We start from the raw sequence: 14,769 nt of genomic DNA, 5'->3' as shown, positions 1-14,769 counted from the left end.
TCACTGCATCGCGTGGGTCCCACCGCACAAACCAATCAAGTTTAGCTTACGGAGTGCACCGCGTTGTATCATCCACAGACGATCATCTAGACTACTTTTTTTGCTCTTATTTTAAGCCCCTCTAAGCTAGGTCGGATCGTCCCGCCCGAGCGGCGCTTACTGGCCTTTACCCTTTCCTCCCTTCCGAGCCCAAGTGGGCTCCTCTCTTCTCACGGTTTCCTCTAAAAACCTAGCTTTCGTCTCCCCTCGGCCCTCGCCGTCAATGTCCAACCAGATCTATAACTATAGCTCGAGCTTCGGAGGAGGCGGCGGGGCCTCCTCGCTCTACTCGCGGCGCGCCACGAATTCCTACCTCTCCGACGGCGGCTCCTCCAGGCTCTCCAGCGTCGACACATTCCCCGCCGCGGACACAGCCATGTACTCCGATCGGATGTTATCGCTGTATTCGAAGCCGGGAGATAGATCCATGAGGCTCCACGGCAGCGACATCGCTGGGTTCGGCGCTGCCGGGGGCTTCTCGGCGGCGGGCAAGATCGGCGGAGGCATCGGGACGGTGGCGTCGCCGGCGTTGTACGCGAGTTCGGCTTTGGATCCGTCGGCGGTCGGTGGTGCAAAGCGGTCTGTGGAAGGTTAGATTTTCGATGCCCTTGCCCTTAGTTTTGTTGGATCGTTTTTGGATTGTTTCTAAGAAATTTTTGAGGCGTCGTGTAGTTTAATAGGCTGGTTGGTTTGAGATAAAACTCGATGTGAAAAGGTCTTCCATCTGGAATGGAATCAAGGAATGGATTGTTGGTTGTTATACCCTGGGATGACACCGAGGATCTTTGAGATCGCTCTGAAAGTTTGGATGGTTTGAGATTAGGCTTTTTTTTCTTGATTAAGAGGGATTTGATTATTAACTAGAAGTGATGGCAAAAAAGGCTTCGTTGGCCCTATTTGTTATCTCTACTAACAATAAGATTTTACTTATTTCACATTGATGGTAAAAGATTCATGAGATTTGTTTCTAGGATTTATTGGTCTCATGCTCTTTTCAAGTACCTTTTACCTATTATTGCTAACTCTCCTTGTCTAAGATTTTTTTTTTGTGTGTGTGTTGATTCTCACTGACATGCTCTTTTCTCGAGCTTGGACTGCAAAATTCTTCTGGTCAGTACTCAGCTTTTGTTTGGTGAGGATATTCTCAAGGAGCTTCAACAAATCTTCCATTTGTTCTGCTCATATCTGTCAGAGCAATTTTCACATTGTGAAGCGTTGCATTATTAAAAGCAAAAACTTTAAATGTATGCCACAAATTGTTTGTGGCAGATATGATAAGAATAAGTAGACACTGGGAATTATTATACGAATACTGAAGGAAATATTTTTTTAGAAAAAATTCTGTACTAGTTAACTCATCCAATAAATGGTGCCACGTGTAGTCAAATCACTGGTTGTTACAAGAAGTTCACAAGGGCAACAGGTTGGTGAATGAAGAGTCAAATTAGTGGTGATGGTATTAACATGACTATTGATGGTTTGGGGACTTTCCAGCACATTTTATTGATATTTCCATGATTGTAAGAAGAGTATTCTCCAAATTATCTGATGTTAATTACAGTAGTCAAATAATATACGGATTGTTAAATGGGGTAACATCATGGCTTTCGGGAAATCTGGTGCAGTTCTTAATCAACTAATGGGCCAACTGATTGGGAACTTTGGCAAAAACTTGTTTTTGCTGTTACTTACACTTGGTAAAAAAAGAGAGGAAGAGTTCCGTCAATCGTTATATATTTGTGCAGACATATATATTTTAAGGCTCACATCATAGGATGAATCAGTTACCCACCCCCCCCCCCCCCCCCTCTCTCCCCCCCACCCACACCACAAAACACCCCGCCTGCACCTGTTGCCATGGGCATCTGCATGACTTCTTTGAACACAATCCTTTTAGTTTATTGTTCTCGGGGCATGCTTAGTATTGCTTAAAGGAAGTGCTTTTTTGACTTTTAAAGCAAAAAAAGTGCATTGCCTAAAAACATAAGTGTTTGTAATATTTTTTGAAAAGTGTTTTTTATAAGAAGAAGAAGTCGGAAAAGTACTTTTAGGAGAAGCTAAAAAAACAAGCTTCTGGCTTCTCCTTCTCCTGTTATAAAACAGAAGCAACATTAAACATGCCCTAAGTAGCATTATCTCATCTTATATATTACTAAGTGGACTTCCATTTCCTCCACCTTTGGATCTCACTAAGGAAGAGAAGATGAAGTGGCTTCTCTATCTAGAGCTTCAAAAAAAAAAAGTAATAGGGTCCGGGCAAGTATAAGATATTTTGGCCAACTTATGACCAAGCCCGAGTGCAAAGTTTTCTTACTTAGATTTAATCCACTTCACATAGTTTAGCTATGTAATTTACTATTATTGAAATTCAAATATGTACATACCTAATATGGTTGTTTTGCTTTGTTGATTACTTTATTATGTACAATTACAGTTTGATTACCTAGCTTTTATAGTATTGCTATACTGCAAAACTACTGAATTTGTGTGATCAATGACTGCAAAACTTCTGAAGTAGTATGATCAATGACTTTTAGATGGGTTATATTCTTTGTATTTGAATTATATGTATATAGGACTAGATTTATTTTGTATCACTGGAGTCAGGTCCTCTATGATATTCTGCATTCAGGTTCAGTACTATACTATTTATTTTCAACATATGATTTTGTAATATAATCTATGTATACTGCAGTTTTATAATTTTTTTTTGTATTATCTACGTATAGCTCTCTACAATCAGAGTATTCTGGGAAGCCATAACACTATTGGGCAAAGTGATGCTTTATTTTCTTCAAATTCTTTGGTCAAACGCTCTAGACTTGAAACTGCCAGCAATCTTCCCATATATCCACAGCGACCAGGAGAGAAGGACTGTACTCACTATATGTTGACAAGAACATGTAAATTTGGAAATTCCTGCAAGTTCGACCATCCTATTTGGGTTCCTGAGGGTGGAATCCCAGACTGGAAAGAGGTGACCATCTGTTAATGCTATTTCTATATAGTGGGTACTAGTTACATAGTTGATTTATTAGTATGTAATAATACCGTAAACCATATTTAGTCTTTATTTTACATGAAGGGACCAGTGCAATTTGGTTATTTTTGTATACTATACTGGTAGTCAAAAATTTATCTGATCTTTATTTTATAAATTCTACTATGTTATGATTACCACATTTAAATTTCCACTATATTTTGCTCGAGAGGATATTGCTTAATATACATGAATATATATCTCTTAGATAACTCTAATGCTTTTTTATAGCATTTTGCATTATGTGACCTGGAAAGCTAACACTTTCCTACTTATTTTATAGTAAACAATTTACTTTCATGCTAGCAAGAGTCTTTCAGGTTATTCTCAGCACCATAATAAATAAGTGATAGGCTAAATTTTGCTTGAGTAGAGAGTAGGTAGACTCTTAGCATTGCCGGTTTGCACTTCCATCAATGTCTGTTGTCATAAAATATATCTTGGGTCCCTTTATTTATGCTAGCGGGCTTTGAACATCTTTTGCCTTTTTGTTTCCTAGAGAGTACTATTTCATTGACCTATTTAGGAATAACTCTTCTGCATGCAGAATGCAGCCCCCTACAGATTTCTACATCTATTGTCTAAGTTTTTGTGGAAGTATTGGAAGAGATGCAAATCACTTTTTTCCAGAAATAATTCTGGCACAGTCATTAGCATTCATTTCCAGAATCCTTCCAAAATCCTTCCCACGACATTGCTTCATTCATGTTAGTGCAGGCTATTTGTTCTTATTTCAAAGCTGAAGTTTGAGAATATCATCTTTTGTACTTTGGTAGTCATGATGCTCAAAAAGTGGCTTAAAGTCTAACCACAAGTTAGCTCCACTTGAGTTATAAGCATATGCACACACACGCATATGGTTTTGTGTGTGTGTATCTGTGTGTGTAAAGAGCACTACTTGGATTATCCATCTAGTGAGTTGTTTGGATGGTTTTAATTTTTTTGTTTGTGGCTTTATATGTATGGTTGAGACACAACTATGAATTTAGAGAAATTATCTTTGATTGTGAATTAATATTCTATTGAGAGACTTCTGAAAACGTAAAATGTATGCCTTGCTTTGCAATTTCTTGTTTGTGCTTGAAAGTTGGTAACTTGCACTGATGTATGCTAGTCAACACGTGAGTTGGTCTGTGAAATGTGTTTTGTTGTGTTAGAATTAGGAGACATTCACTATTATTATTCTCAACTTTTTCATTCAATTTCTTTCAAATTGTTTATACGATAGTGTTTGTAATAAAGGTTTGCAAAACCAGCCTGACTCGAATTGGTGCAAAATTGGATTGGTTTGCTGGTTTGGTTTAGGACTTGGTCCAAATCGAGCGGAACATTCTACTTGGTATGAGTCAGTTTGAGTCGGTCCCGAGCCATCCCATGAGTAAAAATGGAGGGGAAGGCATCGTAATGCCTTTCTCCTCTCTGTTTTGCTGAGAACATGAAGGGAATGGTGGAAGGTGAGGAAAATCGGGGGAGAAATTTTTTGTGGTTTTGAGCCCCAATCCAAGCCAAGATCATACATGTTCCCCTTACGATTATGCCAAAATTTTATAGCTTGGCATGATTTTATGATATACTGTATTTTGGTCTCGATTATGAATGAGATCTTGACATCTATGAGCGGCATAGACACTCCATGAGGGACTAGATGTTGGTATGTATTTGGTAATTCAATATATTTGATATTTTCAGTTTCAAGATAAAAACTATGCATTGTCTATTTTTATTTATTATAATTGCATTCACCAAGCAATCATACAATCTCTGGGATCAATATGAAATAAATTAACACTAAAACAACCTTATAATCATATTTGCAAGATCCCTAAACCTGAAAATAGCCATGACAAACAATAAAATAAAAAATAGTGAACCAATATTGTACCGGTATGCTTTTGCCGACCAAGTGCCGATACTATACAAAACTGTAACATACCGACCTAGTACCGAGATTGTGATACTTGATTATGATTTTCAAAAAAAAAAGTACATTTGAGGAATAATTGTGCTTGTAATTAGTTGCTGTCTTATATTTCTGTGAAATTAGTTTGGGGCTCCTATTTATTTTAAGCAGCATAGACATGATCAAATATGCAATGAATAACTAATAAATGATACGAAACTCATCAATATTCATTGCAAGTTTATTTTTAATTTTATTTTTTGTCTAAACAAGTGAAAAGATTCGCAGTATTGGTGCGTACCATCCTATATCAGGTGTATGATTACTGTATCAACCTTTCGGGTGTACCAACACTGTATTAACATGGTACCGGTACAAGGTCCAATGCCAAGATTACGAACCTTGGATGAACCTATATAAAGTGGCCCATTTTGCAGCGAGAGAGTTTAATATTTAGGGACATCTCATTCTTGTCAGAGTAATGCATTAAGGTTTTAGACCTTAGTCTTTCAAGAATCATTTCCTGGTCTTTTATTATTATTATTTTTAATACTTTATTTTTTTTAATGAAAGCAATATTGTTAAAGCCTAGGTTTGTGGACTATCAGGTATCTTTGACTTGAATGCTATTATAATGTTGAATAAGACATGGAAAGAGCACCTGATGACCTTTCTTTTGTTTGGCAGCTGAAAAAATGACTGCGGGTATGACTATAGACAGGGCTACCGTTCAGGTGTCATAATTTAAAATTATGATGATATTAAAGTATGAAATTTAATTTGTCACTGTATGAAGTCTATACACCAGCAAGTGGATAACACAGGAAGAGTGTGGATAGCTAAACATGATGAGGTCATTCATACCTCATCCAAACTGCCTGGTATTTCTTTTGAAAATTCAAATCCACTGTGGTCGACATGTTAGGTTTCACTGACTTTTGCATAATGTAATAAGATTCTGGCAGATATGGTAATATACTTAGCTTTTATTATATGAGGGAGGGCAACCATTTTAAGCTACAAGGCTTTTAAATATTGGAATGTACTGGTGGCATGTACTTTCTATGGAGTTACAAAGTCTCTTAGGCCTATCTGCTAGAAGCTTTTTGGGGATTATGGAAACTAAGAAGTTATAGCATATCTAACTATGTGTTCCAAGTTGGTCATATGGTTGATAAGATTTTTTAGGGGTTAAGCTGGCTAGTTACTCTCAAATATTATTAATGGAATAATTGAAAGTTGTATCTCTGAGTTATATCTGTCTCATTATGTCACTGTTACAGGTATTATAACTTGCATGGATCGACAGAAGATGAAAAAAGTGGATGTCGATGGCTGTGCATACAAATTTAGAAGCTCTTATCAGATTGTCTGAATAACATATGTTTCTTATTTTGGTGTCATTGTGTAAGCTATAATAAACCATTACCTTGAATTGACCCGGTTTGGCTCATTTCATGAAATACTCTGCTGCTACCAGAATTTTAAAAAATGCCAGTTTGAGGCCGTGGGGAAGATGTGTTAGGAAAGTATTTATGTGCAAAGAGAAAGAGAGATGGGTGTTTATAAAAATTACTTTCGCATATATGTGCAGTTTGTTTTAATATTTACTAAAACCTACCTGTATGATATTTACTAAAACTTTTGGAGTTCAGATGTCTATTTGATACCCAAATCTGACAATATTCACAACTAGAATGAAAGAGCTGGTAAACAGTTTGTTTAAGCAATGAGTACTTAGTACTCATCGGCAAGCAAATTGTAACACCAATGAAGTCTGGCACTTCTAAATAAATATGTCAAGTCTAAACTGATATCATGATAGATCTACTAAATTTATCAGATTATGGGGCTATTAATCTTGCTTATGACAAAACAATATTGTAACATGTCAATAACATTCAGATTTATTGACCCAATATCATTAGAACTTCCCACGCCAAATTCCTTTAGACACCCAGCATTAGAAACCTGTTTCATGTCCAGATCACATTATTTACCTGATATGTTTAAAATTAAAGATGACCACATTTTGTTGAACCCTAGTAAGCCAGATCAAATTGCCAAATTTTTGAAGAATCTGGGATGTGAGCTCAAATTGCTGTTTTTTTTTTCCAGCATTAAACAATAAGCAGTTTGATCTTCCGTTTCATTTTTAGTAACTTCTTTTTCCTGTTTTTTTCAGGTCCCATTTGTCCCTGCAAGTGAATCTCTTCCTGAGAGGCCAGGAGAATCTGATTGTCCTGTAAGGAGTTTGATTTATTCATATCCTTTTTGTTTGCGTTGCTTGTTCCATGAAACCCTCTGTTTTTGTGTATAATTTGCATTATTGTTCTTGTGATGTCTAGTATTACATGAAGACTCAAAAATGTAAATTTGGATCACGATGCAAGTTCAACCATCCAAAGGACATGCTAAATGCATCTGTTGGTGAAGTAGGTGGAGAGGTAGTCTCCTGGCATCTTCTTTATGCACCTACTGGTTTTCCATCCACCCTTCCCTTTCTCTTCTTTCCTCTTTCTCCATATTTATTTTATGCAACTGCAGGGGGCTGATAACTCAGTGTTACCAGAGAGGCCATCGGAGCCATTATGTTCGGTGAGATGTTTGTATTTTTTGCATTCCTTTGTGGGGTTGCTTGTTTTATTCTTGATGTAAACTTAAAATGTTTTGCAGTTCTATATGAAGACTGGGAAATGTAAGTTTGGCCCAAATTGTAAATTTCATCATCCAAAGGATTTTCAAATACCACCAAATGGAGAAGATACTGGTAACACGGGGCAGATGGAATCTGAGAAGGATGATGGTGCTGCTGGAGGAGATCCAATGCCAGCAAAGGGGCATGTTACAATCACCCCTGCTCTGCTGCATAATTCAAAGGGACTTCCCATACGACCGGTAAAAATCATATAAACGTTTGTCCGCATTTTTCTGGTCATGGTAAAAAGTAAAGAAACTAATGATTGAAAACTGGCAGTTCCCTTATCACATAGAATTAACTATGAAGGAGTTTGTTCAGGATTCTATATATCAATTGAAATTGCTTGCCTTTTCCCCTTTTTTTCTGAGAAAAAAGAGGGGATTATGCCCCATCCAACTACCCGGATGTAGGTTAGATTTGATCCTAGGTCATGGAGTACCACGATCCAATGACTTGATCAACAAAATTGTTTGCTTTTGGTCATGGCATTACAAGCAACTATGTGATATTGTAATATTGTCTGAGCTCTGATGTTTTATATTCTGTTTATCTGGCAATTAGAAAATTTCTTCATATCCCATCATTGTTCTGCTTTGCATCTCAGTAATTTCAGCAACGAGATTTCTAGTAATGATTGCTGTATATGCCCAGTAATAACAGTCAGTTGATTTGCTTAACTAATTAAGATTAACTGTTTTTGACATGCATGCTGTAAATTACATTGTTTTACATCTTCTCTTATTGTAGGGTGAAACAGATTGTCCATTTTACCTCAAGACTGGCAGGTAAAACTTTCTGCAGGATTACAAGTTGTTTGAGACCCAATCTTTTTCTGTAGTATTTAAGCATGTCACACCCTTACTTTCTCTTTGTTATTCAGCTGCAAATATGGTGCTACTTGCCGATACAACCACCCTGACAGAAATTGTATGTTATTTGTACTTTAATTGTTACATACATATTGCTTTCTAGATTTAATATGTTACTGAATTCTCAAGATTTATCTTTATACCTTTTAATAGTGGTCATTTGGTTGGGTGTCTTATGCAGCAATTAATCCACCATTGGCGTCTGCTTTAGGACAAGATATTATACCTTCTCCAGCAACTAATTTGCCTTTTGGAGTATTAAATCCAGCGGCTAGCTTTTTACAGAATATAAATTTGCAGTCAGCCCAAGCATCAGTAAGATAATGAAATAGAATAGCTATCATGATGGCGTTGTCATTGATGATTAATTAGTGTTATTAGATGCACCGTTATATGCCAAATTGCATATAATTAGCAGGTATAATTATACCCCTTTTGTTGATGCAGCTTGGAGGCGTTCCAACTATCTATCCACAAAGGCCTGGAGAAATTGAATGTGATGTATGTTACCAATAGCCTCCTTTTCATGCTGGTCTACTTACTGCATCAAGAGCCCATTTGGCATTAGGACCAATTACAAGAGTCGCCAAGAATTCATCTTTATATGCTGGTCTATTTACGGGATACTAATTTCTATATTTTTAATATGTTACTGAGATCCACATGCAACCATATCAGATGCTTTCGAGTATTTGCTACCTGTATGTCTCATGTTTATGTGCCCATACATAGCTGTATACTGACTATTAGCAATGGCAATTTAACTTGTCTTAGCAATAACATAATATTTGTTATCATGTTGGACAAAATCAAGTAGTAAAGTTCTTGATAGTGCTTACAGCATAAGATTTTTCTCTTCTTATTCAGATGGCTTTTCTAGTTCATAGTATATTATGCCATTTTAGGATTCAACTACCTTGACCTTGTTCATCAAACCAATAATCCTTCTGTGCCCACATTTATGCAGTCATGAGTCTCTCTCTCTCTCTCTCTCTCTCTCTGCCTCTCTCTCTCTCTCACTCTCTCTCACTCTTTCATGCTTGCTTTTATAGCCATGTCGGTACAACTAATTAAGTCTCAAGGATGTCTGTTTGCTAAAACATTTTGATAATTGTTGTGTACAATTGTGGATGCAGTTCTATATGAAGACTGGACAGTGCAAGTTTGGAGAAAGATGCAAGTTTCACCACCCTTTTGACCGGTCAGCACCACCAATATCAGATGCGAAGCAGTCTCTTCAACAGAATGTCAAGCTTACCCTTGCTGGGCTGCCAAGGAGAGAGGTAACATGCCGAAACCATTGCATTAAACTTGTTTAATAAGTTGTCTTCTGTTAGAAGTTAATCCACTTAGTCATTTTGTAAGTCTCTTTCCATGTTGATTCTGCAAATCAATTTTTTCAAGATGTGGTCTAGTTTGTACTTACTGTTTGTTTGAGCTGGTATGTCCTCCCGTATGAATTTAAATGATCTCAATTCTATTGTTTATTGTATCTGCATATGTGAGGATCCCAGATTCTGCATAATTTTAAGTACAAAACCAGGAGAATATAAGGCATATCATTGTTGGATGTTTCACTGGGGCCACCAATATACATCACCTGGATCTTTAAAATAAAGGTTATTGACCACCCAAGCTGGTACTTCAGAGTGACTTGCCGTATATGCTGTCCTGTCTTTTTTTGCTGAAGAGTAGTGAGCACTTGCATCAAGTTTTGGTTGTCAAAATGGATTTTTCTTTAGCTCTTGGATCCAGTAGGCAGATTACCCTGAAACCCAACTACGAAAAATCTGTTCCCATTTCCCTGCTGGGCTTCCATAATGTAGATTATTCCATTGGAGCATAATTTTGCTTTAGCTAGCATTGCCTAGAGAAAAATAGTTATTTCTCGTCCTTCCAAAAATTAACAGAATACAATTAAATTTGCTCAGCTATTGAAAGACCATAAGGTATCTCTTCCAATACCAAATCCGACCTCCAGAATGCCTCTCCATGTGCGCACCTAGGAATTATTCATGTTGACTTGTACAACCGGTTCATCTTATACTAACATAGTTATATCCTTACCCTCAGGAAGAGAAAAAGTGCCCGTACCATAACTGGAAGTGTATATATCAAATTGCATGGACAATAACATGAAAAATGTCAATCAGATTGGTGGATCACATCCATCTATGCTACCCAACATGCATTGCGCATGCTAAACTAGGTACATTGTAGTAGTTCATCAACTGCGAACATTGCAGCACGGTTGCAGAACTTCATGTTCTGGTGTTGTTTTTACATGAAAAAGGAAGTCATGTGGTATTTTCTGATACAGGTAGTAGTTATAATTGAACTCATATTTTATCCTACATGGTGAAAATCATATAAAAAAAACATGTAGGAGTAGAAATTCATAAAAGGTGAACAAATGGCTCCTCAAAGGGCTAGCTACATATTCAATACATTACAAGTTCCACCATGAGATTCAAATCCTGTTTTGTAGAGGCACTTCTGGATCCTAAGTGCTATATGGTGGAGAGTTTTTTGTTATCATTTGCGGTAACCATACATACTGTTAAAATAGTGAGGAGTTTAAATCACTAATCAAGAAGCCACTGTTACTGCAGGATGCTGTTATCTGTTCCTTCTACATGAAGACAGGCACATGCAAATTTGGCGCAACATGCAAGTTTGACCACCCGCCCCCCGGAGAGGCCGTAGCAATGGCAGCTGGAAGTGGGACTGGAAATGGTGTCTCTGCTATCGAGAGTGGGTAGAACAAGTCTGCTGCTGCACCGGCTGACGGACAGCAGTAAGAGGACAATTTCCTCATTCTGTGTGGGGGTCAACTTTTCCTTTGGGCGTCGCTAGTTTTTAAGGACTGTCACTATTGAAGACAATGGCTGCTTGATTGTGTGATGAACTTGATTGACCTGCTGGCTGTTTTGGACAAGTATTCCTGCTTGATCGTTATTGTGTTGAGTGTGTCAAAAAAAAGTTCTAAATTATTCATACTTGAAGACATGTAGCAAAGCAATCTGTTATACTTCATCTTTTGCAGCTTCAGAAAGTTCATCTAAGAAAAACTTAAGGCAGCATATAAGTCAGTGGCGAATGATGATCAAGAGTGAGAATGTGCGAATGCAGCAAAACAACTGGTAAATGATGAGAGGGCATAAATATAAGGCAACATATAAGTCAGTGGTCTGTATTCAAGAATTCATCTAAGAAAAACTTTTGTATGGTGTCAAATCCTTTGCAGCTTGCATAAATTATAAGTGCATCTGTGCATTTGCTGGGACTGGGAAGAAGTTGAAATGGAGCTTTGAAGATACGTATTTGATGTAGGCATTGCAAAATATGTTGATGTTGTTTCAACTTCTGAAAGAGAATGTTTGGAGGGAAAACTTCTAGGTCATGTTAGGTAATGAAGGAATCCTTAGTTGCAAAAAAATTTGATCGAGTCATCAAAAGAAAAAAATAGATGATTTGAGTCCTCAAGTTATTGAAAAATAGTCCTGTCACTCCCTACCCGATGAGTGACTCGCCCTAATCTTCCTCTGCCTCAAGGAGCTCTGCAACTGCCAGCATTTCGCCTCCTCGTCGCTGATTCCCAACTTCAAAAACCCTCGAGGTTTTCCACTGAAGCGGCGACTAACACCGCCTCTTCAAGGACATAGCTAACGGGTATCCCGGGCATCGTCGAGATCGACCTCAAGAAGCTCCCTATCAATGATCGGCCATGCCTCCCATGCTTGCTGTCGAGTGCCGACTCCTCGAAAAGATCCGCCTCGGCGAGTTTGGACGAGTTCGACCGGTGACGAAGTTCTCATGGGCCATGCCCCCCAACCTTCAAGAACTGGTCCAGATGAATTAATATTCTGCTAAAACATCCGAAACGTTTAGTTGCGTGTGGAATCCTGAATTTTATGGTTTGTAGATATATTTTGTAGCCCTTCAAATGAATTATTTGATTGGCCTATATATTTGTTAACGGGCATAATCAATCTGGATTTTAGTAGTTTATTGTGTGTTAGCCAGGCGTCCGAGTTGCTGCACCAATTTATCTCAAGCAAATCGAAAGGTTAGGCATTTAATCATATAGCACGATCATACACGAGAACGCGAGAGAATTTATCATTCAAAACTATGAAACGAGTAATTTCTTTACTAACCTTTCAAGACTAAGCGAAGTTGCAGCTGCCGTGACACTCTGTGAATTCAAAAGCACTAAGTTCCACAAATTGGTCCCAATATCAAGCCCATATCCCCCCTCAAATAACCAATAAAAGAAATTTAGACGGAAAAAAAAAAGATCATTTTTTTCACAAAAAAAAAGAACGTCAGAATAGGGTCTTACAGTTACAGGGGAAATGGGGGTCGACGGCATTCCACCAGAACGAATTACTGCCTTTAGATCGATGCCATTTCCATTAAAAGAGCCGAAGCCAGAGGTTTTGAGACCTGCCCGATTACCGAACCAATCACAGCAGCTACCAGAACCTACAGAGAGAACCAATACCAGCTAAAAAATCTACAGCTTGAACTCCTAATTAGAAGATAGCTTCCAAGAATTCCAGCTGGTAACCGTTACCTTGTTACGGGCGAGCTCAGCGATCTCCTCGACTCCAATTCTCAGAGAACGGATGGGAGCGATCGACCTTCAGGAGAGCCGCGAGGAGAACGAAAGCTTACACTTCTTCGACGATGATGAAATCGGGGGAAGAAAATGAATAGATGCCCGGGGGGGGGTGGGGGGCGCGGGGGGCAAGAAGACGACGAACGGGACTTTTGTTCGTTGCCTCATTTGCCACGGCTTGGACTTTTCACTTGTTTCGCATAGGGCTGTCGCTCCAACCTGGTGAGAATTTTAGATGGAAACTGATTTTTGAAAATTTTAAAACCGATCAGACCTGAAGTCAACCCGGTCTCGCATTAGTACCGAATTTATTTATATAATGGTGCGGACACCAGTGCCAGGTCAGCCGGTCCCCACAGGATCCAGCCAGCTCAGCGGGTTCCAGCCGATTCAGCCAGCCTGATTTTATTTTAGATTGATTTATTTTATGTTGATTGGGTTTATTTGCATATTGTCATTTGGGTTTATTTGCATATTGTCATTTTAGGAGCTTTTTGGAATTATTTTATTTGTAGGGGTTATTTGTTATTTTGTGACCCTATATATATGGGTCCATCCTGATGTTTAGGGTTTAATGAATGAATTAATGAATGAAAAATTGGTCTTCTTCTTCCTCCTCCTCTTTTCCTCTTTCCCCTCTTCTTCCCCCTTCCCTCTTCTTCCTGCAGTTGTCCTGCGTCAGCTTTGGTATCAGAGCAAGGCTGACTTTGCCTCTGTTGCTGAAGTCGAAGGATCCGGTTTATGGACGGACCCCCGCCGATTCCTTTTCGGCCTTTTCCTCACCTGTATTTTGCTAGATCATTTGCACCGCAAACGCCGGAACGCACGGAAGGTCGTCGCACGGCACGCACCCCGAAGAAGAAGGGTCACTCCATTTCTTCCTTATTCTCTTCCCTATTCATCACCTCACCCGCTGTGAAGAAAAAAGAAGTAAAACCCTCCCGTCGGTCGGCTGCTACCCGGCGTCGATCCACAGAGCTCCTTCGCAAGACGCCGTCGCCGCCTTCATTTCCCTCCGCCGATGCCTCCGACGCTCTCACCCTTTCTTGGCCGTCCTCCTCTGTCGGATCTCACGCAGAGAAGGAAGGCTCGGTCGCCGGAAACCCCCAAGGCAGCCCGGGAGGCAAATAAGCCGGCCTCCTATCACTGTGAAAGCATCATCCACCGCCACCGTTTCGCCGCGCCGCCGATTTACCTTTGATCGCCGCCGATTCGCCTTCGGTCGCCGCCGTGCTTCCCGGAGGTCTCGAAAGCATTTTGCTGCCACCGACCGTGGCCGGATCCAAGTGAAGGACGTCGCCGCCCCGATCACTGCTGCACCAGCACCCTCTTCCGCCGGCGCAACACCTCCCCGCAACCACCGCCGCAAAATCAGGCGAGATCCGGCGGAAGCGAGCGGACGGTTGAAGGTTGAAGATGATCTACAGTACGGGTAAGGTCTGCACCCGTTAGCCCGTTAACCCATTATCCATTAACCCGAGTCATTTCAAAAAAAAAAAAAAAAAAAAAATTGCGGGTCGGACTGTCCTAGTGGGTTGGGTCTGTTAACCCGATAACCCGACAACCCGACTTGAGTTAAAAAAAAAAAAAAAAAAA

At 39.3% G+C, this 14,769-nt stretch overlaps 1 protein-coding gene and 1 long non-coding RNA gene across 4 annotated transcripts; one reads left to right on the top strand and one right to left on the bottom strand.

The window, feature by feature from the left end:
• Window positions 1–131: 131 nt before the first annotated feature.
• Window positions 132–11,609, top strand: LOC103708320 (zinc finger CCCH domain-containing protein 8-like). The gene is made up of 12 exons (XM_008793198.3): window positions 132–629; window positions 2,769–3,016; window positions 7,165–7,224; window positions 7,328–7,426; window positions 7,527–7,577; window positions 7,656–7,877; window positions 8,428–8,465; window positions 8,561–8,607; window positions 8,731–8,864; window positions 8,997–9,050; window positions 9,686–9,832; window positions 11,162–11,609. Exons 1-12 carry the CDS (start codon window positions 263–265, stop codon window positions 11,309–11,311), a joined length of 1,617 nt encoding a protein of 538 aa, XP_008791420.1. The 5' UTR covers window positions 132–262; the 3' UTR covers window positions 11,312–11,609.
• Window positions 11,610–11,959: 350 nt separating this feature from the next.
• LOC103708321 lies at window positions 11,960–13,542 on the bottom strand. Of its 3 annotated transcripts, XR_005513788.1 has the most exons (4): window positions 13,129–13,542; window positions 12,895–13,037; window positions 12,710–12,807; window positions 11,960–12,415 (listed from the first exon to the last, which is right to left on the bottom strand). It is a non-coding gene; the product is annotated as an uncharacterized LOC103708321 (long non-coding RNA). The 3 variants fall into 3 exon arrangements; XR_003385935.2 differs by having other exon boundaries at window positions 11,960–12,807; XR_005513787.1 differs by having other exon boundaries at window positions 11,960–12,747.
• Between the last annotated feature and the right edge of the window lie 1,227 nt (window positions 13,543–14,769).

Source organism: Phoenix dactylifera, chromosome 11 (assembly GCF_009389715.1).
Source record: "Phoenix dactylifera cultivar Barhee BC4 chromosome 11, palm_55x_up_171113_PBpolish2nd_filt_p, whole genome shotgun sequence".
NCBI lineage: Eukaryota > Viridiplantae > Streptophyta > Magnoliopsida > Arecales > Arecaceae > Phoenix > Phoenix dactylifera.
The sequence above is the reverse complement of the archived record's forward strand: the minus strand, read 5'-3'. Positions and strand labels throughout refer to the sequence as shown.